General features: G+C 40.4%; 1 protein-coding gene across 2 annotated transcripts in view; it reads left to right on the forward strand.

The window, feature by feature from the left end:
- KCNH1 (potassium voltage-gated channel subfamily H member 1) overlaps positions 1-21016 on the forward strand; it is a gene marked incomplete at its 5' end in the record, with an annotated part of 415199 nt that overhangs the window by 21603 nt on the left and 372580 nt on the right. For both annotated transcript variants that reach the window (XM_082612883.1, XM_082612884.1), the window contains 2 exons: positions 15221-15344; positions 19078-19184. In XM_082612883.1, the coding sequence (XP_082469009.1) occupies positions 15221-15344; positions 19078-19184 (231 nt within the window). The remainder of the gene's footprint in view (positions 1-15220; positions 15345-19077; positions 19185-21016) is intronic.

Below are 21016 nucleotides of genomic sequence, written 5' to 3' on the forward strand. Positions count from 1 at the left end.
GCAGTGGTTGAGAGTCCGCCTGCCGATGCAGGGGACACGGGTTCGTGCCCCGGTCCGGGAAGATCCCACATGCCGTGGAGCGTCTGGGCCCGTGAGCCATGGCCGCTGAGCCTGTGCGTCCAGAGCCTGTGCTCCGCAACGGGAGAGGCCACAACAGTGAGAGGCCCGCGTACCGCAAAAAAAAAAAAAAAAAGGGAGTTCTTAGCCCTTCTATCACATGGTGAGAAAGGAGTCTTGCTATTTGGAAGCTATAATTTCTTGCTTGGGTTAGCAATGAAAGGAAACTCTTTTGCAATTTTATTCTATGATGAGAAATCCTCTAAGTGGATGATCAATAGGCTGATGATTCTATTTCTACTGCACTTCCTGTTCTTTGTTTCCTTTCTAAAGTCAAAGAAGATGCTAGTGCTCTTGGTTTTTCCCAGATAAGGCTGTAATATGCACCCCAGGAACAGTGGCAATGCTTGAGGAACAATCAATACCTTTAAAAGATGACCTGAATACTTTTATGAGAAATTACAGTGATATCTGGAGCTTGAAATAGATCCTGTTCTAATTTTTTAGTAACTGAAAAATTTAATCAATAAGTTAATCTTTTCTGATTAAATTCATTAAAAATTAAGAATATACTTATTTTTATCAAAGTAGTATATGTTCATGGTTAAAAATATCAAACTGAAAAGCTTATAAAGAAGAACAGTCATCCTGTGCCTTGTCCTTTCACCCATCCGGCTCACCAGAGGCCACATTTTCTAATTTTAGCTGTTTCTTCTTATAGTTTCTGCCAGGTCTCTAAATAACATGCATTATAGCTATTTCCAGATGTATCAATTTTAAGTATTATCTGTTGACTTCTGTTAATTTATTTGAGCTTTTAGCTTACTTTATCTACTTCCTACCCCTCCTCCTAATATAATTATATTACTCCCTTATTGGTTATCTTTGCAGCTTTAAGTGAAATGTTTATACCTTTCATTTTACTGTATCAGCTCTAGATACCATCTCATGATTGTTTTCTCTTCTCTCTCTAAGCTTATCATTTGTATTTTTGCAGTGTTAGAATTGATGTGGTTATTCAGATACTTATAGTTAAATATTCCATGCTTTGACATGTTTTTTTTTGACATCTTTATTAGAGTATAATTGCTTTACAATGTTGTGTTAGTTTCTGCTGTATAACAAAGTGAATCAGCTATACGTATACATATATCACCATATACCCTCCCTCTTGCATCTCCCTCCCACCCTCCCTATCCCACTCCTCTAAGTGGTCACAAAGCACCGAGCTGATCTCCCTGTGCTATGCAGCTGCTTCCCACTAGCTATCTGTTTTACATTTGGTAGTGTATATATGTCCATGCCACTCTCTCACTTCATCCCATCTTACCCTTCCCCCTCCCTGTGTCCTCAAGTCCATTCTCTATGCCTGCACCTTTATTCCTGTCCTGCCCCTAGGTTCCTCAGAACCATTTTTTTTTTTAGATTCCATATATATGTGTTAGCACATGGTATTTGTTTTTCTCTTTCTGACTTACGTCACTCTGTGTGACAGACTCTAGGTCCATCCACCTCATGACAAATAACTCAATTTCATTTCTTTTTATGGCTGAGTAATGTTCCATTGTATATATGTGCTCAATCTTCTTTATCCATTCATCTTTTGATGGACACTTAGGTTGCTTCCATGTCCTGCCTATTGTAAATAGAGCTGCAATGAACATTGTGGTACATGACTCTTTGAATTATGGTTTTCTCAGGGTATATGCCCAGTAGTGGGATTGCTGGGTTGTATGGTAGTTCTATTTTTAGTTTTTTAGGGAACCTCTGTACTGCTCTCCGTAGTGGCTGTATCAATTTACATTTCAACCAACAGTGCAAGAGGGTTCCCTTTTCTTCACACCCTCTCCAGCATTTATTGTTTGTAGATTTTTTGTTGATGGCCATTCTGACTGATGTGAGGTGATACCTCATTGCAGTTTTGATTTGCATTTCTCTAATGATTAGTGATGTTGAGCATTCTTGCATGTGTTTGTTGGCTATCTGTATATCTTCTTTGGAAAATGTCCATTTAGGTCTTCTGCCCATTTTTGGATTGGTTTGTTTGTTGTTTTGATATTGAGCTACATGAGCTGCTTGTAAATTTTGGAGATTAATCCTTTGTCAGTTGCTTCATTTGGAAATATTTTCTCCCATTCTGAGGGTTGTCTTTCATCTTGTTTATAGTTTCCTATGCTATGCAAAAGCTTTTAAATTTAATTAGGTGCCATTGTTTATTTTTTATTTTTTATTTTATTTTTATTTTATTTTATTTTATTTTTTTATAACAAATTTAATCAGTTATACATATACATATGTTCCCATATCCCCTCCCTTTTGCGTCTCCCTCCCACCCTCCCTATCCCACCCCTCCAGGTGGTCACAAAGCACCGAGCTGATCTCCCTATGCTATGCGGCTGCTTCCCACTAGCTATCTACCTTACATTTGGTAGTGTATATATGTCCATGCCGCCCTTTCACTTTGTCACAGCTTACCCTTCCCCCTCCCCATATCCTCAAGTCCATTCTCTAGTAGGTCTGTGTCTGTATTCCTGTCTTGCCTCTATGTTCTTCATGACATTTTTTTTCTTAAATTCCATATATATGTGTCAGCATACAGTATTTGTCTTTCTCTTTCTGACTTACTTCACTCTGTATGACAGACTCTAGGTCCATCCACCTCATTACAAATAGCTCAATTTCGTTTCTTTTTATGGCTGAGTAATATTCCATTGTATATATGTGCCACATCTTCTTTACCCATTCATCCGATGATGGACACTTAGGTTGTTTCCATCTCCGGGCTATTGTAAATAGGGCTGCTATGAACATTTTGGTACATGTCTCTTTTTGAATTATGGTTTTCTCAGGGTATATGCTAGGTAGTGGGATTGCTGGGTCATATGGTAGTTCTATTTGTAGTTTTTTAAGGAACCTCCATACTGTTCTCCATAGTGGCTGTACCAATTCACATTCCCACCAGCAGTGCAAGAGTGTTCCTTTTTTTACACACCCTCTCCAGCATTTATTGTTCGTAGATTTTTTGATGATGGCTATTCTGACTGGTGTGAGATGATATCTCATTGTAGTTTTGATTTGCATTTCTCTAATGAGTAAAGATGTTGAGCATCCTTTCATGTGTTTGTTGGCAGTCTGTATATCTTCTGTGGAGAAATGTCTATTTAGGTCTTCTGCCCATTTTTGGATTGGGTTGTTTGTTTTTTTGCTATTGAGCTGCATGAGCTGCTTATAAATTTTGGAGATTAATCCTTTGTCAGTTGCTTCATTTGCAAATATTTTCTCCCATTCTGAGGGTTGTCTTTTGGTCTTGTTTATGGTTTCCTTTGCTGTGCAAAAGCTTTGAAGTTTCATTAGGTCCCATGTGTTTATTTTTGTCTTTATTTCCATTACTCTAGGAGGTGGGTCAAAAAGGATCTTGCTGTGATTTATGTCATAGAGTGTTCTGCCTATGTTTTCCTCTAAGAGTTTGATAGTGTCTGGCCTTACATTTAGGTCTTTAATCCATTTTGAGCTTATTTTTGTGTATGGTGTTAGGGAGTGATCTAATCTCATACTTTTACATGTCCCTATCCAGTTTTCCCAGCACCACTTATTGAAGAGACTGTCCTTTCTCCACTGTACATTCCTGCCTCCTTTATCAAAGATAAGTTGACCATATGTGCGTGGGTTTATCTCTGGGCTTTCTATCCTGTTCCATTGATCTATCTTTCTGTTTTTGTGCCAGTACCATACTGTCTTGATTACTGTAGCTTTGTAGTATAGTCTGAAGTCAGGGAGCCTGATTCCTCCAGCTCCATTTTTCGTTCTCAAGATTGCTTTGGCTATTCGGGGTCTTTTGTGTTTCCATACAAATTGTGAAATTTTTTGCTGTAGTTCTGTGAAAAATGCCAGTGGTAGTTTGATAGGGATTGCATTGCATCTGTAGATTGCCTTGGGTAGTATAGTCATTTTCACAATGTTGATTCTTCCAATCCAAGAACATGGTACATCTCTCCATCTATTTGTATCATCTTTAATTTCTTTCATCAGTGTCTTATAATTTTCTGCATACAGGTCTTTTGTCTCCTTAGGTAGGTTTATTCCTAGATATTTTATTCTTTTTGTTGCAATGGTAAATGGGAGTGTTTTCTTGATTTCACTTTCAGATTTTTCATCATTAGTATATAGGAATGCCAGAGATTTCTGTGCATTAATTTTGTATCCTGCAACTTTACCAAATTCATTGATTAGCTCTATTAGTTTTCTGGTAGCATCTTTAGGATTCTCTATGTATAGTATCATGTCATCTGCAAACAGTGACAGCTTTACTTCTTCTTTTCCGATTTGGATTCCTTTTATTTCCTTTTCTTCTCTGATTGCTGTGGCTAAAACTTCCAAAACTATGTTGAATAAGAGTGGTGAGAGTGGGCAACCTTGTCTTGTTCCTGATCTTAGTGGAAATGGTTTCAGTTTTTCACCATTGAGGACGATGCTGGCTGTGGGTTTGTCATATATGGCCTTTATTATGTTGAGGAAAGTTCCCTCTATGCCTACTTTCTGCAGGGTTTTTATCATAAATGGGTGTTGAATTTTGTCGAAAGCTTTCTCTGCATCTATTGAGATGATCATATGGTTTTTCTCCTTCAATTTGTTAATATGGTGTATCACGTTGATTGATTTGCATATATTGAAGAATCCTTGCATTCCTGGAATAAACCCCACTTGATCATGGTGTATGATCCTTTTAATGTGCTGTTGGATTCTGTTTGCCAGTATTTTGTTGAGGATTTTTGCATCTATGTTCATCAGTGATATTGGCCTGTAGTTTTCTTTCTTTGTGACATCCTTGTCTGGTTTTGGTATCAAGGTGATGGTGGCCTCGTAGAATGAGTTTGGGAGTGTTCCTCCCTCTGCTATATTTTGGAAGAGTTTGAGAAGGATAGGTGTTAGCTCTTCTCTAAATGCTTGATAGAATTCACCTGTGAAGCCATCTGGTCCTGGGCTTTTGTTTGTTGGAAGATTTTTTATCACAGTTTCAATTTCAGTGCTTGTGATTGGTCTGTTCATATTTTCTATTTCTTCCTGATTCAGTCTTGGCAGGTTGTGCATTTCTAAGAATTTATCCATTTCTTCCAGGTTGTCCATTTTATTGGCATAGAGTTGCTTGTAGTAATCTCTCATGATCTTTTGTATTTCTGCAGTGTCAGTTGTTACTTCTCCTTTTTCATTTCTAATTCTATTGATTTGAGTCTTCTCCTTTTTTTTCTTGATGAGTCTGGCTAATGGTTTATCAATTTTGTTTATCTTCTCAAAGAACCAACTTTTAGTTTTATTCATCTTTGCTATTGTTTCCTTCATTTCTTTTTCATTTATTTCTGATCTGATTTTTATGATTTCTTTCCTTCTGCTAACTTTGGGATGTTTTTGTTCTTCTTTCTCTAATTGCTTTAGGTGCAAGGTTAGGTTGTTTATTCGAGATGTTTCCTGTTTCTTAAGGTGGGATTTTATTGCTATAAACTGCCCCCTTAGAACTGCTTTTGCTGCATCCCATAGGTTTTGGGTCGTCGTGTCTCCGTTGTCATTTGTTTCTAGGTATTTTTTAATTTCCCCTTTGATTTCTTCAGTGATCACTTTGTTATTAAGTAGTGTATTGTTTAGCCTCCATGTGTTTGTATTTTTTACAGCTCTTTTCCTGTAATTGATATCTAGTCTCATAGCATTGTGGTCGGAAAAGATACTTGATACAATTTCAATTTTCTTAAATTTACCAAGGCTTGATTTGTGACCCAAGATATGATATATCCTGGAGAATGTTCCATGAGCACTTGAGAAAAATGTGTATTCTGTTGTTTTTGGATGGAATGTCCTATAAATATCAATTAAGTCCATCTTGTTTAATGTATCATTTAAAGCTTGTTTTTCCTTATTTATTTTCATTTTGGATGATCTGTCCATTGGTGAAAGTGGGGTGTTAAAGTCCCCTACTATGATTGTGTTACTGTCGATTTCTCCTTTTATGGCTGTTAGTATTTGCCTTATGTATTGAGGTGCTCCTATGTTGGGTGCATAAATATTTACAATTGTTATATCCTCTTCTTGGATCGATCCCTTGATCATTATGTAGTGTCCTTCTTTGTCTCTTCTAGTAGTCTTTATTTTAAAGTCTATTTTGTCTGATATGAGAATTGCTACTCCAGCTTTCTTTTGGTTTCCATTTGCATGGAATATCTTTTTCCATCCCCTTACTTTCAGTCTGTATGTGTCTCTAGGTCTGAAGTGGGTCTCTTGTAGACAGCATATATATGGGTCTTGTTTTTGTATCCATTCAGCCAATCTGTGTCTTTTGGTGGGAGCATTTAGTCCATTTACATTTAAGGTAATTATCGATATGTATGTTCCTATTCCCATTTTCTTAATTGTTTTGGGTTCGTTATTGTAGGTCTTTTCCTTCTGTTGTGTTTCTTGCCTAGAGAAGTTCCTTTAGCATTTGTTGTAAAGCTGGTTTGGTGGTGCTGAACTCTCTCAGCTTTTGCTTGTCTGTAAACGTTTTAATTTCTCCATGAAATCTGAATGAGATCCTTGCTGGGTAGAGTAATCTTGGTTGCAGGTTTTTCTCCTTCATCACTTTAATTATGTCCTGCCACTCCCTTCTGGCTTGTAGAGTTTCTGCTGAGAGATCAGCTGTTATCCTGATGGGGATTCCCTTGTGTGTTATTTGTTGTTTTTGCCTTGCTGCTTTTAATATGATTTCTTTGTGTTTAATTTTTGACAGTTTGATTAATATGTGTCTTGGCGTATTTCTCCTTGGATTTATTCTGTATGGGACTCTCTGTGCCTCCTGGACTTTATTGACTATTTCCTTTCCCATATTAGGGAAGTTTTCAACTCTAATCTCTTCAAATATTTTCTCAGTCCCTTTCTTTTTCTCTTCTTCTTCTGGAACCCCTATAATTCGAATGTTGGTGTGTTTAATGTTGTCCCAGATGTCTCTGAGACTGTCCTCTGTTCTTTTCATTCTTTTTTCTTTATTTTGCTCTGCATCAGTTATTTCCACTATTTTATCTTCCACCTCACTTATCCGTTCTTGTACCTCAGTTATTCTGCTATTGATCCCATCTAGAGTATTTTTTATTTCATTTATTGTGTTTTTAATCGATGCTTGATTCATCTTTAGTTCTTCTAGGTCCTTGTTAACTGTTTCTTGCATTTTGTCTATTCTATTTCCAAGATTTTGGATCTGGGAAATAGAATCTTGGATCATCTTTACCATCATTATTCTGAATTCTTTTTCAGGTAGACTGCCTATTACCTCTTCATTTGTTAGGTCTGGTGGGTTTTTATCTTGCTCCTTCTCCTGCTGTGTGTTTTTCTGTCTTCTCATTTTGCTTATGTTACTGTGTTTGGGGTCTCCTTTTTGCAGGCTGCAGGTTCGTAGTTCCCGTTGTTTTTGGTGTCTGTCCCCAGTGGCTAAGGTTGGTTTAGTGGGTTGTGTAGGCTTCCTGGTGGAGGGGACTAGTGCCTGTGTTCTGGTGGATGAGGCTGGATCTTGTCTTTCTGGTGGGCAGATCCACGTCTGGTGGTGTGTTTTGGGGTGTCTGCGGACTTTTTATGATTTTAGGCCACCTCTCTGCTAATGGGTGGCGTTGTGTTCCTGTCTTGCTAGTTGTTTGGCATAGGGTGTCCAGCACTGTAGCTTGCTGGTCGTTGAGTGAAGCTGGGTGCTGGTGTTGAGATGGAGATCTCTGGAAGATTTTTGCCGTTTGATATTATGTGGAGCTGGGAGGTCTCTTGTGGACCAGTGTCCTGAAGTTGGCTCTCCCACCTCAGAGGCCCAGCACTGACTCCTGGCTCCTCAATTTGGGATGATTTGTTGTCTATTCATGTATTCCACAGATGCAGGGTACATCAAGTTGATTGTGGAGCTTTAATCCGCTGCTTCTGAGGCTGCTGGGAGAGGTTTCCCTTCCTCTTCTTTGTTCTCACAGCTCCTGGGTCTCAGCTTTGGATTTGGCCCCGCCTCTGCGTGTAGGTTGCCGGAGGGCGTCTGTTCTTCGCTCAGACAGGACAGGGTTAAAGGAGCAGCCTCTTCGGGGACTCTGGCTCACTCATGCCGGGCGGGAGGGAGGGGCATGGAGTGCGGGGCGAGCCTGCAGCGGCAGAGGTTGGCGTGACGTTGCACCAGCCCGAGGCGCGCCGTGCGTTCTCCCAGGGAAGCCGCCCCTGGATCCCGGGACCCCGGCAGTGGCGGGCTGCACAGGCTCCTTTTGGGAGGTCTGGGGTCTTCTGCCAGCGTTCAGTAGGTGTTCTGTAGGAGTTGTTCCACGTGTAGCTGTATTTCTGGTGTATCCGTGGGGAGGACGGTGATCTCCGCATCTTGCCATTGTTTATTTTTGTTTTTATTTCCATTTCTCTAGGAGGTGGGTCAAAAATGATCTTGCTGTGATTTATGTCATAGAGTGTTCTGCCTATGTTTTCCTCTGAGTTTCATAGTGTCTGGCCTTACATTTAGGTCTTTAATCCATTTTGAGTTTATTTTTGTGTATGGTTTTAGGGAGTGTTCTACTTTCATTCTTTTACATGTAAGTGTCCAGTTTTCCCAGCACCACTTATTGAAGAGACTGTCTTTTCTCCATTGTATATTCGTGCCTCCTTTATCAAAAATAAGGTGACCCTGTGTGCATGGGTTTATCTCTGGGCTTTCTAACCTGTTCCATTGATCTATATTTCTGTTTTTGTATCAGTACCATATTGTCTTGATTACTGTAGCTTTGTAGTATAGTCTGAAGTCAGGGAGCCTGATTCCTCCAGCTCCGTTTTTCTTTCTAAAGATTGCTTTGGCTATTCGGGATCTTTTGTGTCTCCATACAAATTGTGAAATTTTTTCTTCTAGTTCTGTGAAAAATGCCAGTGGTAATTTGATAGGGATTGCATTGAATCTGTAGATTGCTTTGGTAGTATAGTCATTTTCACAATGTTGATTCTTCCAATCCAAGAACATGGTATATATCTCCAGCAGTTTATATGATCTTTACTTTCTTTCATCAGTGTCTTACAGTTTTCTGCATACAGGTCTTTTGCCTCCTTTGGTAGGTTTATTCCTAGGTATTTTAATCTTTTTATTGCAATTGTAAATGGGACTGTTTCCTTAATTTTCTTTCAGATTTTTCATCATTAGTGTATAGGAATGCAAGTGATTTCTATGCATTAATTTTGTATCCTGCTACTTGATGAAATTCATTGATTAGCTCTAGTAGTTTTCCGGTAGCATCTTTAGGATTCTCTATGTTTAGTATCATGTCATCTGCAAGCAGTGACAGCTTTACTTCTTTTTTTCTGATTTGGATTCCTTTTATTTCTTTTTCTTCTCTGATTGCTGTGGCTAAAACTTCCAAAACTATGTTGATTAATAGTGGTGAGAGTGGGCAACCTTGTCTTGTTCCTGATCTTAGTGGAAATGCTTTCAGTTTTTCACCATTGAGAATGATGTTGGCTGTGGGTTTGTCATATATGGCCTCTATTATATTGAGGTAAGTTCCCTCTGTGGCTACTTTCTGCAGGGTTTTTATCATAAATGGGTGTTGAATTTTGTCAAAAGCTTTTTCTGCATCTATTGAGATGATCACATGGTTTTTCTCCTTCAATTTGTTAATATGGTGTATCACATTGATTGATTTGCATATATTGAAGAATCCTTGCATTCCTGGGATAAACTCCACTTGACCATGGTGTATGATCTTTTAATGTGCTGTTGGATTCTGTTTGCTAGTATTTTGTTGAGGATTTTTGCATCCATGTTCATTAGTGACATTGGCCTGTAGTTTTCTTTCTTTGTGACATCTTTGTTTTGTTTTGGTATCAGGGTGATGCTGGCCTTGTGGAATGAGTTTGGGAGTGTTCCTCCCTGTGCTATATTTTGGAAGAGTTTGAGAAGGATAGGTGATAGCTCTTCTCTAAATATTTGATAGAATTTGCCTGTGAAGCCATCTGTTTCTGGGCTTTTGTTTGCTGGAAGATTTTTTTTTTTTTTTTTTGCAGTATGCAGGCCTCTCACTGTTGTGGACTCTCCCGTTGTGGAGCACAGGCTCCGGATGCACAGTCTACGTGGCCATGGCTCATGGGCCCAGCTGCTCCGTGGCATGTGGGATCATCCCGGACTGGGGCACGAGCCTGTGTCCCCTGCATCAGCAGGAGGACTCTCAACCACTGAGCCACCAGGGAAGCGCCTGCTGGAAGATTTTTATTCACATTCTCAATTTCAGTGCTTGTGATTGGTCTGTTTATATTTTCTATTTCTTCCTGGTTCAGTCTCAGAGGGCTGTGCTTTTCTATGAATTTGTCCATTTCTTCCACGTTGTCCATTTTATTTTCATAGAGTTGCTTGCAGTAATCTCTCATGATCCTTTGTATTTCTGCAGTGTCAGTTGTTACTTCTCCTTTTTCATTTCTAATTCTATTGATTTGAGTATTCTTTCTTTTTTTCTTGATGAGTCTGGCTAATGGTTTATCAACTTTGTTTATCTTCTCAAAGAACCAGCTTTTAGTTTTATTCATCTTTGCTATTGTTTCCTTCATTTTTTTCATTTATTCCTGATCTGATCTTTATGATTTCTTTTCTTCTGCTAACTTGGGGTTTCTTTGTTCTTCTTTCTCTAATTGCTTTAGGTGTGAGGTTAGGTTGTTTATTTGAGATGTTCTTGTTTCTGGAGGTAGGATTTTATTGCTATAAACTTCCCTTTTACAACTGCTTTTGCTGCATCCCATAGGTTTTGGGTCGTCGTGTTTTCATTGTCATTTGTTTCTAGGTATTTTTTGATTTCCTCTTTGATTTCTTCAGTGATCTCTTGGTTATTATATAGTGTCTTGGTTAACCTCCATGTATTTGTATTTTTTCCAGATTTTTTTCCTGTAATTGATATCTAGTCTCATAGCATTGTGGTCGGAAAAGATACTTGATACAATTTCAATTTTCTTAATTTTACCAAGGCTTGATTTGTGACCCAAGATATGATCTATCATGGAGAATGTTCCATGATCACTTTAGAAGAAAGTGTATTCTGTTGTTTTTGGATGCAATGTCCTATAAATATCAATTAAGTCCATCTTGTTTAATGTATCATTTAAAGCTTGTGTTTCCTTATTTACTTTCATTTTGGATGATCTTTCCATTTTGACTTGGTTGTAGAAATTGGAATTTAATAACGTGTTTACGTGACAATGATGTGATATAGTATGATTTGGTTTCCCTTCCTGCACAGCTTTTGTTTTCTTTGATGTTTCTAGTTTTCTTTCCTTCCCCCCAAATTATATACATTTACTAAACCTTTTATGTTATTCCAGATTATTATTCCAGATTATCAGGAATATCATTAACTCCTGACCTCCTTTATCTCTAAATAACTTCTCTTCTGGAACTTCTGTTCTCTGAAGCATTCTGTATTGAATGTTTTCTATTTGCTTCCTTCCCTGCTTTCTATATTTGGAGCCACTTTTTTTTCCTAGTTCCCGTGTTGTCTTCTTTCTTGTATTACTCCCTCATTTTGCTGATACACATCCTCAAGTCACTTCCTAAGAAAGACTATATGGGAAATAAATTTCCCAGATCTTATCTGAAGATCACATCTGAAGATATTGTTATTCTACCCTCAGATTTGATTGTTTAATTTAAAAAAATTTCTTCTGTCCTATTCTTATGTACTTTCTGCTGTTCTTATTAGGATGCATGCTGTTTTTCTTGATTGATCTTCTGTGTCTTATTTTTTTATGTATCTTTCTGTACTCTACTCTGTGAGACTTTATTTTCTCTTCTAACATTTATGTTGAATTTTTTTTTTTGTGGTATGCGGGCCTCTCACTGTTGTGGTCTCTCCCGTTGCGGAGCACAGGCTCCGGACGCGCAGGCTCAGCAGCCATGGCTCATGGGCCCAGCTGCTCCGCAGCATGTGGGATCTTCCCAGACTGGGGCACAAACCCGTGTCCCCTGCATCGGCAGGCGGACTCTCAACCACTGCACCACCAGGGAAGCCCTATGTTGAATTTTTAATTGTTACTCACTTTCAATTTACAGGAGCTCTTATTTACTTGTTCATTTGTTCTCCTATGGGTCTTCCCCACCCCCACCCCCACCCAGCATCTTGTTTTTGTTTTATGGGTATATTGTTATTTGAATCTTTCTGAGGATACTAATTAGGTTTTTTTTTTTTTTTTTAAGTTCTTCTTAAGAACTTAAGAGAGAGAGTTAAACTGACTAGACTTCATATGAACTCAGGGATAATTCAGTGAATTTTGTACTTTTTTTAAGGCTTAGTTACTCAGTTCAAGAAATGTGAGTTTTTTCAGGGAGAGAGGACCACCATGAAGGGTTAGCTTGTCTCCAGAATAAAGTCAGAGCTCCCTGATATTCAAGACCCTTTGCAGTCCAGTCTGCAGGCTCACCTCCTGCTCATTCATCTTCCTGGCTGCCCTGTGTGTACATCAGTCTGCTCTGTGTCCTGTGCTGCCTGACCTTTGCTCATGCTGGGTCCTCTGCCTGAAATTTTCTGTTTTTCCCACAGCCTCTTATGTTTATCAGAGACAGGCATCATATTTTCAGTTCTCTATCTATTTTTGTGTCATCTGTGGTAGGTACATTTTAAGCATTCAAAATGTTTAAGTGAATTTTACTCATCCTTCCAGACGAGAGCAACTTCCACTTTGACCACTCAGAGACACAGTCCTTTACCTCCCTCGAACAGAGTTAAGCATTTCATGCCCTGTTTCGTTAGTTGTATGCAGGCCTATTTGTTCTGGTAAGTTCCCGAATCACATGGACCATACCTTGTCAAGCTGGTTATCCTAGGGTTTTGCATTGTTCTTGGTATCCAATGGGAACTTGAAGTATTTGTGCATATATGGGGAGAGACAGAGGGAAGGACTGGCTGTGTATTTTTACTAAAGGCATATTTATAAGATTAGCAGGTTTGCAGATTCACTTCATGATGGTGCTGTTTTCTGTTCCTTTTCAGTATATCAAAGCATTCCCAAGAGTACATTAAGAGTAACTTACTGTATTACTCATCACAGTAGATATGTACACAGATGTGTATCTTCAGCAAAGAGAAAGAAATTGAACAAATAAGAAGTGATAGGCACTCTCTAAATTTAGCCAGGGATTAGAACTTTGAAGCTGTGCATATTCATAAAATGAATCCCTCTAGTTGAAGCCCCTGCTCAGACTGACAGTAAGCGTAGCTTCCATTGCTAATAAATAAGTAAGTAAGCTCTTCTTTCATTTTAATTCTGCTACTTCTGACTGTGGAACCCATATTGTTGTTTTATCTGATGCTGAATCTCTGGCCCTATGAGGCTCAGGTTGCCTGCAAGTGCCGTAGCCCATGGGGTCAGCAGTGCCCACATCATCATACCCAGGGGTTCTCAGTGAGGAGTCTTACTTCCAGTACACAGCTGAACTCTGATGACTTGGAGTAAAAGGAAAATTTGAGTAGGAAATGAAGGAGCCACAGCACCCACCTTAGATTGGGGAGCCAGGCGTAGGATCCCAGGTGGCCCTGAAGGCATCTGCAGGCTGGGTGAGGGATGCAGCCATGCTCTCCCAGCAGGATGGGGTGGATGAGCACCCCACCACCTGGTGACCATCTGCTAGTTCCCTCTCGTGTCCACTGTCAGAGGCTCAGGTGCGTGGGGTCCATCTGGCTGAGGTAAGGTCTCTCTTGGCGGGGTGGGGAGCCACTGCTACAGTCCCTTTAGCTGTCAGCTTTCCTGGTGGCAGAAACCACCAAGCAGAGACATCACCTTTCACCAAGATTGCTCACACTGGAAGGGGCTGCAGCAGATTGTGAGGGCACAGTGAGGTAGGGACTGTCCTTTTGGACCACCAGAAAGGAACAGGTATCTAGGTATGCTGTGTAGCTGGAGCACTGCAGAGAGTCTTCTCAGAGCTGGTGTCAGCTAAGCTGCCCACTCAAATCTAAGAGCTTTCGAATGTTTGCAAGTGTTAATAAACAAACCAAATGTCAGAAAAAAGAGTAGATTATGGTATTTAGCTATTCCTCCTGCCTCTCCTTCCTCTATTCCTTCCCACGTAGATAGGAAAGGATGGCTACCCATATTGTGCATAAACTGTAAATGCTGTACTAGAACAAAATTAACCTCCCAATTAAATGAGGACATTACATGTCACCATTACTCCACTCCACATAGTGTACATATATAAACAAACCCCCCTCTGGTTTACAACAAAAGAAGGGTCTGTATGTGTGTTCTTTCATTCCTTTTTTTGGTCGGGGGGAGGTGTGGAAGGGGTGATTATTCTGTGGAGAGGAGAGAGCCAAGCCAAAATAATGATTATATTTAAGTTCTGGATGTTATTTGCTTAAGGTCTTGAAAGGAAAAGAGGGACACTTGATTTCCTGAGCGCAAAAGGTATCAAAGACTTTTGATCTTTAAAAATGTGGAAAGTGGTGAGAACACGCTAAACAGCCCAACATATCTGGCTTACTTAATCCCTGCATCACAAGTGAATGGTGGGCCGGTGCTCCATGAAAGAGCTCTGAAATGTGCTTTCTGTGGCTCCATGATTTCAAAATCAGTAAGAAAGTTTTTGGCATTGCCAACATCTTGATCAGGTTCTATGGAGCCCTAGCATTAGGAAGGTCTAAGTCACTTCTTTATGGAGAGGAAGGCTCTCTGGTGTGTGTATTCCAGGAGGCAACCTGCTGTCCCCTTGCCTTTCTAAGAAGGCCTTCTCCTCCAAGGATCAGCAAATATTAATCAGGGTGAATAAGGCCAGTTTGTAGCTTCTGCCCAAAAGACTGACAGGGCCAAGATGCTGGATGGAGCCCAGAAGGAATTACTTTTGGATTCTCTCTGGCTCCACATTACCAGCATAATGTCACGGAGATGAAAAATTAGGACTTGAGTCTGTCTTATGGAAATCACTGGATTTCTGCCGAAAACGTTTGTTGGTTAAGCATGCTTCCTTTGGAGTACAGAAACCTCAGCATTTGCATTCCAAATATTCAGTTCTAAAGCTCTGTTCTTCTGTATTCCTCAGAGGGCCACTTTGGAGGGAAACAAAAATACCTGGATTGGTTATTATTTATGTCCTCATTGAATCTCAACTAATGTCTTGCCTCATATGCCCTTTTCTTTTCTCCTTCCCTTTCTTCTTCTATTTTTTTTTTAACAGATACTAATTTTGTGTTGGGGAATGCCCAGATAGTGGACTGGCCTATCGTGTACAGCAATGATGGATTTTGCAAGCTGTCTGGCTATCACAGGGCGGAAGTGATGCAAAAAAGCAGTACCTGCAGGTATTTATGTTTGGGGTTCTGTTCAACACTCTATCCTGGTATCTTTTTGGAAAAAGAAAATGGCTTACTCAGCTTGGGAATTTCCTTTCATGCCGCGTTCATTCAGGAATATTTATGGCACTATCATCTCTAGTTCGCACACTGTACTGGGAAAATCAAAGAAGATCTAAAACATAGTCCCTACAACTAATGAATGTACAGTCAGTGAGATGGGAGAAAACCTAGAAAAACTCAGGAAAGTCATTTTATCAATAAAATGTGAACTCAAAATTTTATGAGGTTTTAGATGGAAATTATGTGAAAGAAGATTAAATGAAATCAAATGAATGATTTTAGATGATTAAATTAACTTTAAAACATGTATGGCCGTTTTTTAAGAATAAACAGCATGTTGGAGACAAGGGCCTTGTTCATAGGGCTTTTCGTCAGAAAACGAGAAGAGAACCATGTCTTGCTGCCTTGCTGCTGTCACATGTCTCTCTGCTCAGTGACTCAAAGGCAGAAGCAAAGGCTGCTGTGCAGCTTGTGCACTTGACAGGGTTCCTAACCAAGCAGCGCCCTTGGGCCGTGGCACTAGAAAAGCTCTTTTAGAGCATCATCAAGGCGTCGTGTGGAGCGTGTGACCTGGACCCTGTGCTGCCCCAACAAGGTCTTGGCTCCACAGCCTTCGGTGCCTCTCACTCCTCGCCTTCCTCAGAGTCTTCTGTCTTCAGTGGTGTTCGCATGCAGTGGAATCATTTTCCTAAACCTGCTACACACAAAAGTGAACTCATCTCCAAAGGGTGCAAAAACCCATCTGACCCAGTCATAGTCTTTGGTTCTCAGAAGTTGCATTTTCTTGGTATTAAATCAGCCAAGTAACTCATTTGGTGAAAAGTATTAAATGTTTTGAAAATATTATCATTTTCTTAAATTTTAGGTTTTGGGGACTGGGAAATGGAAAATTTAAGATTCCCTCAAAGGAGAGGGGTGGGATAGGGAGGGTGGGAGGGAGACGCAAGAGGGAGGAGATATGGGGATATATGTATATGTAGAGCTGATTCACTTTGTTATAAAGCAGAAACTAACACATCATTGTTATACTCTAATAAAGCTCTTAAAAAAAAGATTCCCTCAAAGGTTTAAAAATTATGACTCAAGTATTACGATAGAATTCTCTTATATTCTTGGTGTGCTGTTATCCTCTTAAGTATCTGTGTATCTGCATCTATGTCTCCACCTGTACGTGTACGTACACAATCAGAACACACTGGGAGAGTGAGCTTCGCTTTTTCGTGTGACTTGAGCAACCTTTCCTTACCTTTCTTCTTATTGGCTATAATCAGACACTTTAAGAAAATCAGATAAGAGAACTGGATAATTTAGCCAACTTTCTTTTACGCACAACTCTAAGAAACTTATTTAATTCCCTGAAGGTGTCCCTTCCTTAGAAGGAAAGTAAACATACCTTTGTGTTAGCCACATCCCTAATTGCTCAGGAGCCTTTTGGCTTATTTCTTGCATTGCAGGCGTCTGAAATCTAATGTCCAGACAAAGGAAATGTACACCTACCACTAAACTACAACTTGAAAAAGTACATAAGAGTAAGGAAAGCTGGGCATAATTATGGCACTTCATTTATTTGAAGACTCCACTTTGCAGGGATTGGTTTTACCTTGTGAAGGAAATTGCCAGCCTATACACCATCACATAAGTTGAGGTCACTTATCTAGCAAATCCATTCAGAAAGGGAAAGTGGGAGGAAGCTAAAAAGGCCTTAGAGCAAAACTGGCTAAGTAAAATGGTTATAGAGCTTAAGTTTTTACCTCCTAGGAGAAAGAAGTCTTCTTGTTCTCAGGCACGGCTAATTTAGTCTTGATCTATCCTTCTTTTTAAAGGTAATTCACCAAGCTCAATGATCTGTTTTCCTGGTTTATAGATGAAGAACACAGCCCCAAAGCAGAGTACTACATGAGATGGGCACACTGGGAACTACAGATAATAGCATCTCTCAGTGGGCTGGGAAGGGACGTGATAACAAAAGTGACACAGAATTCATAAAGTCAATAGGTAGGGCACTTTTCTTGCAGGGTGCTGGAAAGTGGAAGCTCACAATAAGCCCATGGCTGTTCCAGTATCAAGCTGAGCATGGCGCTTGACTTGGTGGTTCAGTAATTGTGCTTGATAACTTCTGAGGTTCTTGTTAGTTCTGAAATTCTGTGATTCTATGATTCAAGTCATCAAGAAAAAGCTAAATTGCACAGTGAGGTATGTGCAGTTTTAGAAGATGGGTTGTGTATTGTTTGGGAACCCACGCCGCTGCATCTGTACATTACATAAGCCTTGAGGGCTGAGCATGGCTGTCCTTCCTTGTTGGTGTCGTCTGAAGGCCTGGGGTGGGCAGGGGACATGCTTGGGGGGTCCATGGGCAGACTTTGTTGGAGGACTGGCTTTTCCAGCCCCATTGAGGGATGGTTTCTCTCCTCTCACGTTTTGTTAGTGTCGCTCAGCCTAGTTGTTGGGAATGTTATCCCATTCCTAGAGGGAAAAACCTTGGTCTTCAGACCATATTCAGTGTGCGGACCCAAGAAAATGGACAGTCCTGGCAGTTTTCCTGCCTCTGCTGAGAACCAGTATTAGTAGGCAGAAGCTTCTACTATCCAGAGGTTTTCTCTAATTTTTTTTCAGGCTGCTTATTTACCCTGTTAGTTTACTTTTCTCCAAATTGTGAGGAGTGTGGAGAAGTATTAGAAAGAATTTATAGAATTTTATCATCTTGATTTATTCAACCCAGAGCTCTTTTTTCTTTTTTAGTGGTGGGGTAGGAAAAAGAGCTGCACAAACAGTGGCTGAATCTTCTGTTTGCTGAATCTTCTTTTCTTTCCTTAGCTACAGTATGTCTTGATGTTTAGAGCATCAAATTGCACCCTTTTTCTTGTTTGGTGACTTTTTGTGGTTTTTTTCCTATTCTTTTGTTTAATTTGTTAGGAGTTAGAAGAGGAAAAATCTGTGGCCCAGATTTATTCTGCCATCCTTCTCAGGACATCTCTCAGAGTTGTGTCTCTAAAATGCAGATCTCATTACGTAACTCTTTTGCCTGAAACCCTCCAGTGGCCCTCCCTGCATTGCTTTCAGGATAAAGTTTAAATGACTTCACCTGACCTGTAATGCCATGATCTCCTCCATGATCTGGCCCCTGCTTACCTCTCCATATTACCTGTTGCTAATTTTCCCCTTACTGTCTACATTCCAGACATACGGAACTGAACCGTATTCAGGTTCCAGAATTAACCTTCCTCTCACCTCTGTGCCTTGGCACATGCTTATCTTTTGCCTAGAATGTTCCTTTCCCTCCTTTTCTCAGCAGATTTCCACCTGCTCTTTAGATCTCTTTTGTTCTTGCCTCTGGGAAGCCTTTTCTGACCACTCAGACAGTACTCTGTGCCTATTCTTAGTGTTGTAATTCCTCATGTGTTGGTCATACTGTTCTCTAATCTACTGTTTTCTGATCTACTGTCTAGTGTGTCTCATTAGACTGTCAGTTTGGGGGGGACAGGGACGGAGTCTTGATTCCAGCTCAATCAGTAAATTGTTTTTGATTGAACAAGTGTTTTCTCTCTCTGTGTGTGTGTGTGTGTGTGTGTGTGTTCCACAGTGCATAGCACAGTGCTGGGTGTAGAGCAGGTATTTAACAGATGCTTGTAGAATAATAAATACTTGTTCATCTAACTTGGGCTGTTTGGTTGCTTTGCAGTTTTATGTACGGGGAGCTGACTGATAAAGACACCATTGAAAAGGTGCGGCAAACATTTGAGAACTATGAGATGAATTCCTTTGAAATTTTGATGTACAAGAAGAACAGTGAGTATTCAGACCATTCTGAACCATAACTTGATATGCTTGGAAGAGTAAAATATCTCCTCTTTCTCTGTTGCTGTCTTAAGTTTTCTTTTCTCCCATCAGCTAAATGTTGTTCCTTGAAGCCAGTGTGTATGTTGGGGTAAATGGTATGGATTGATGAGTTACAGTTCTTCACAGGAGCATTTGTACTTGTCACTAACCAATTAAGACTTCTTGATCTCTTTTCTGCCCAGAGTTAGTGTTTTTCCTATTGGTTTCCTTATGTTGAGTTGTTGGCCTAAGGCACTTGTAGACTTTAAGGCTTCTTAGGTGGGAGGGGAGGAGGTGGGTTAGAATCTCTGTCCAGTTCACATTTGTATCTATCTCCCTATAGCACTTAGCACAGCGGGTAACACCAGCAGATGCCCAAATAAGAGTTTCTAAATAAAATTTTGTCTCCCTGGTGACCCCAGTTTTCTGTCAGAGACAGTATTAATCAAATTAATACTGTAATCACTGTTAGTCAAAATGTATTGTTAATTTGTATTTGTTTTGTGTATAATAAATTTCACAAGTATATTAATGAAGAATCTAGGTCAATAGCTATACACAAGTATAGAACTTGCTTTCTCTTAGCAGTTTCCTGTTGAATGGAGATTAATTGTATTGGAAGTATGGAAAGTGGCCTGTATGGATACATACCCGTAGCAGGGCTGCAGAGGTGTTGAAGGGTGCTTTGTTTTTTAAATTTAATTTAATTTTTATTTATTTTTTTATTTTTGGCTGTGTTGGGTCTTCATTGCTGTGCGCGGGCTTTTCTCTAGTTGCATCGAGTGGGGGCTACTCTTTGTTGCAGTGCAAGGGCTTCTCTGGCTTCTCCTGTTGCAGAGCATGGGCTCTAGGCACGCAGGCTTCAGTAGTTGTGGCACGCGGGCTTCAGTAGTTGTGGCTCGTGGGCTCTAGAGCACAGGCTCAGTAGTTGTGGCGTATGGGCTTAGTTGCCCCACGGCATGTGGGATCTTCCCGGACCAGGGCTCGAACCCATGTCCCCTGCATTGGCAGGCAGATTCTCATCTACTGCGCCACCAGGGAAGCCCAAGTGCTTGGTTTTTAAAAACACTATTTGGTCGTAAGGAATCCTGTTCTTTATATGTGGGATTGAACTAAGTAGGTCATTGGTTCACTAGAATATTTCCAGAGTGGCCCAGGTGGCGCGTTAGGATAAGTGTTTATTTTGGTGGCGTTCAGGATGATATGTTTTGCTCTAGAAAGCAGTGAGCACATGTGGCTTTTATCTGGAAGGAGCTGGGACTTTTTTTCAGTCTGGAGTGTTGGTGCAGGCAACCGAGAGGACTCTTTGCTTGTTGGCCAGTGCAGACTCTGAGCTGAGAGATTAGCTTTGGGCATCAGCAACTCTGAGAGGGTTGGTCCTGCGCTTTCGTACTAGAGTTGCTGCCTTGCTCCATTTCACCTCCTCAGCCAGTAGGTCTAGTTCCTACCTCGAGACCTACCCTAGTTCCTACCCTGAGACATTTTGCCAAATAGGCCTGAGAGGAATGAGGTGAAAGACTGTGACTGGCTCTGTGCCAGCCCTTCCTCTATGGGGGACACAACTCAAAGCAACAGCTGTCCCCAGGAGCATGCCAGCAGTGCCTTCGCATGGGAGGAGGGGTCTGCCCGTGTGCCCAGAGCTAAGGGAGTGAGTTAAAGGTTTCCCACACTGGTAGCTTTGTGTCCTGAACAGTGTGGATTTCCCCACGTCACAGACTGCTAATCAGGTAGGCGTATCACAAAGATAATGCCTTGCATTTATATTTTGCTTCAGAGTTTTCAAGCTTCATTAGACTATGCAT

This window comes from Mesoplodon mirus (genome assembly GCF_964341445.2).
Source record: "Mesoplodon mirus genome assembly, chromosome: 3".
In the NCBI taxonomy this organism is placed as follows: Eukaryota; Metazoa; Chordata; class Mammalia; order Artiodactyla; family Ziphiidae; genus Mesoplodon; species Mesoplodon mirus.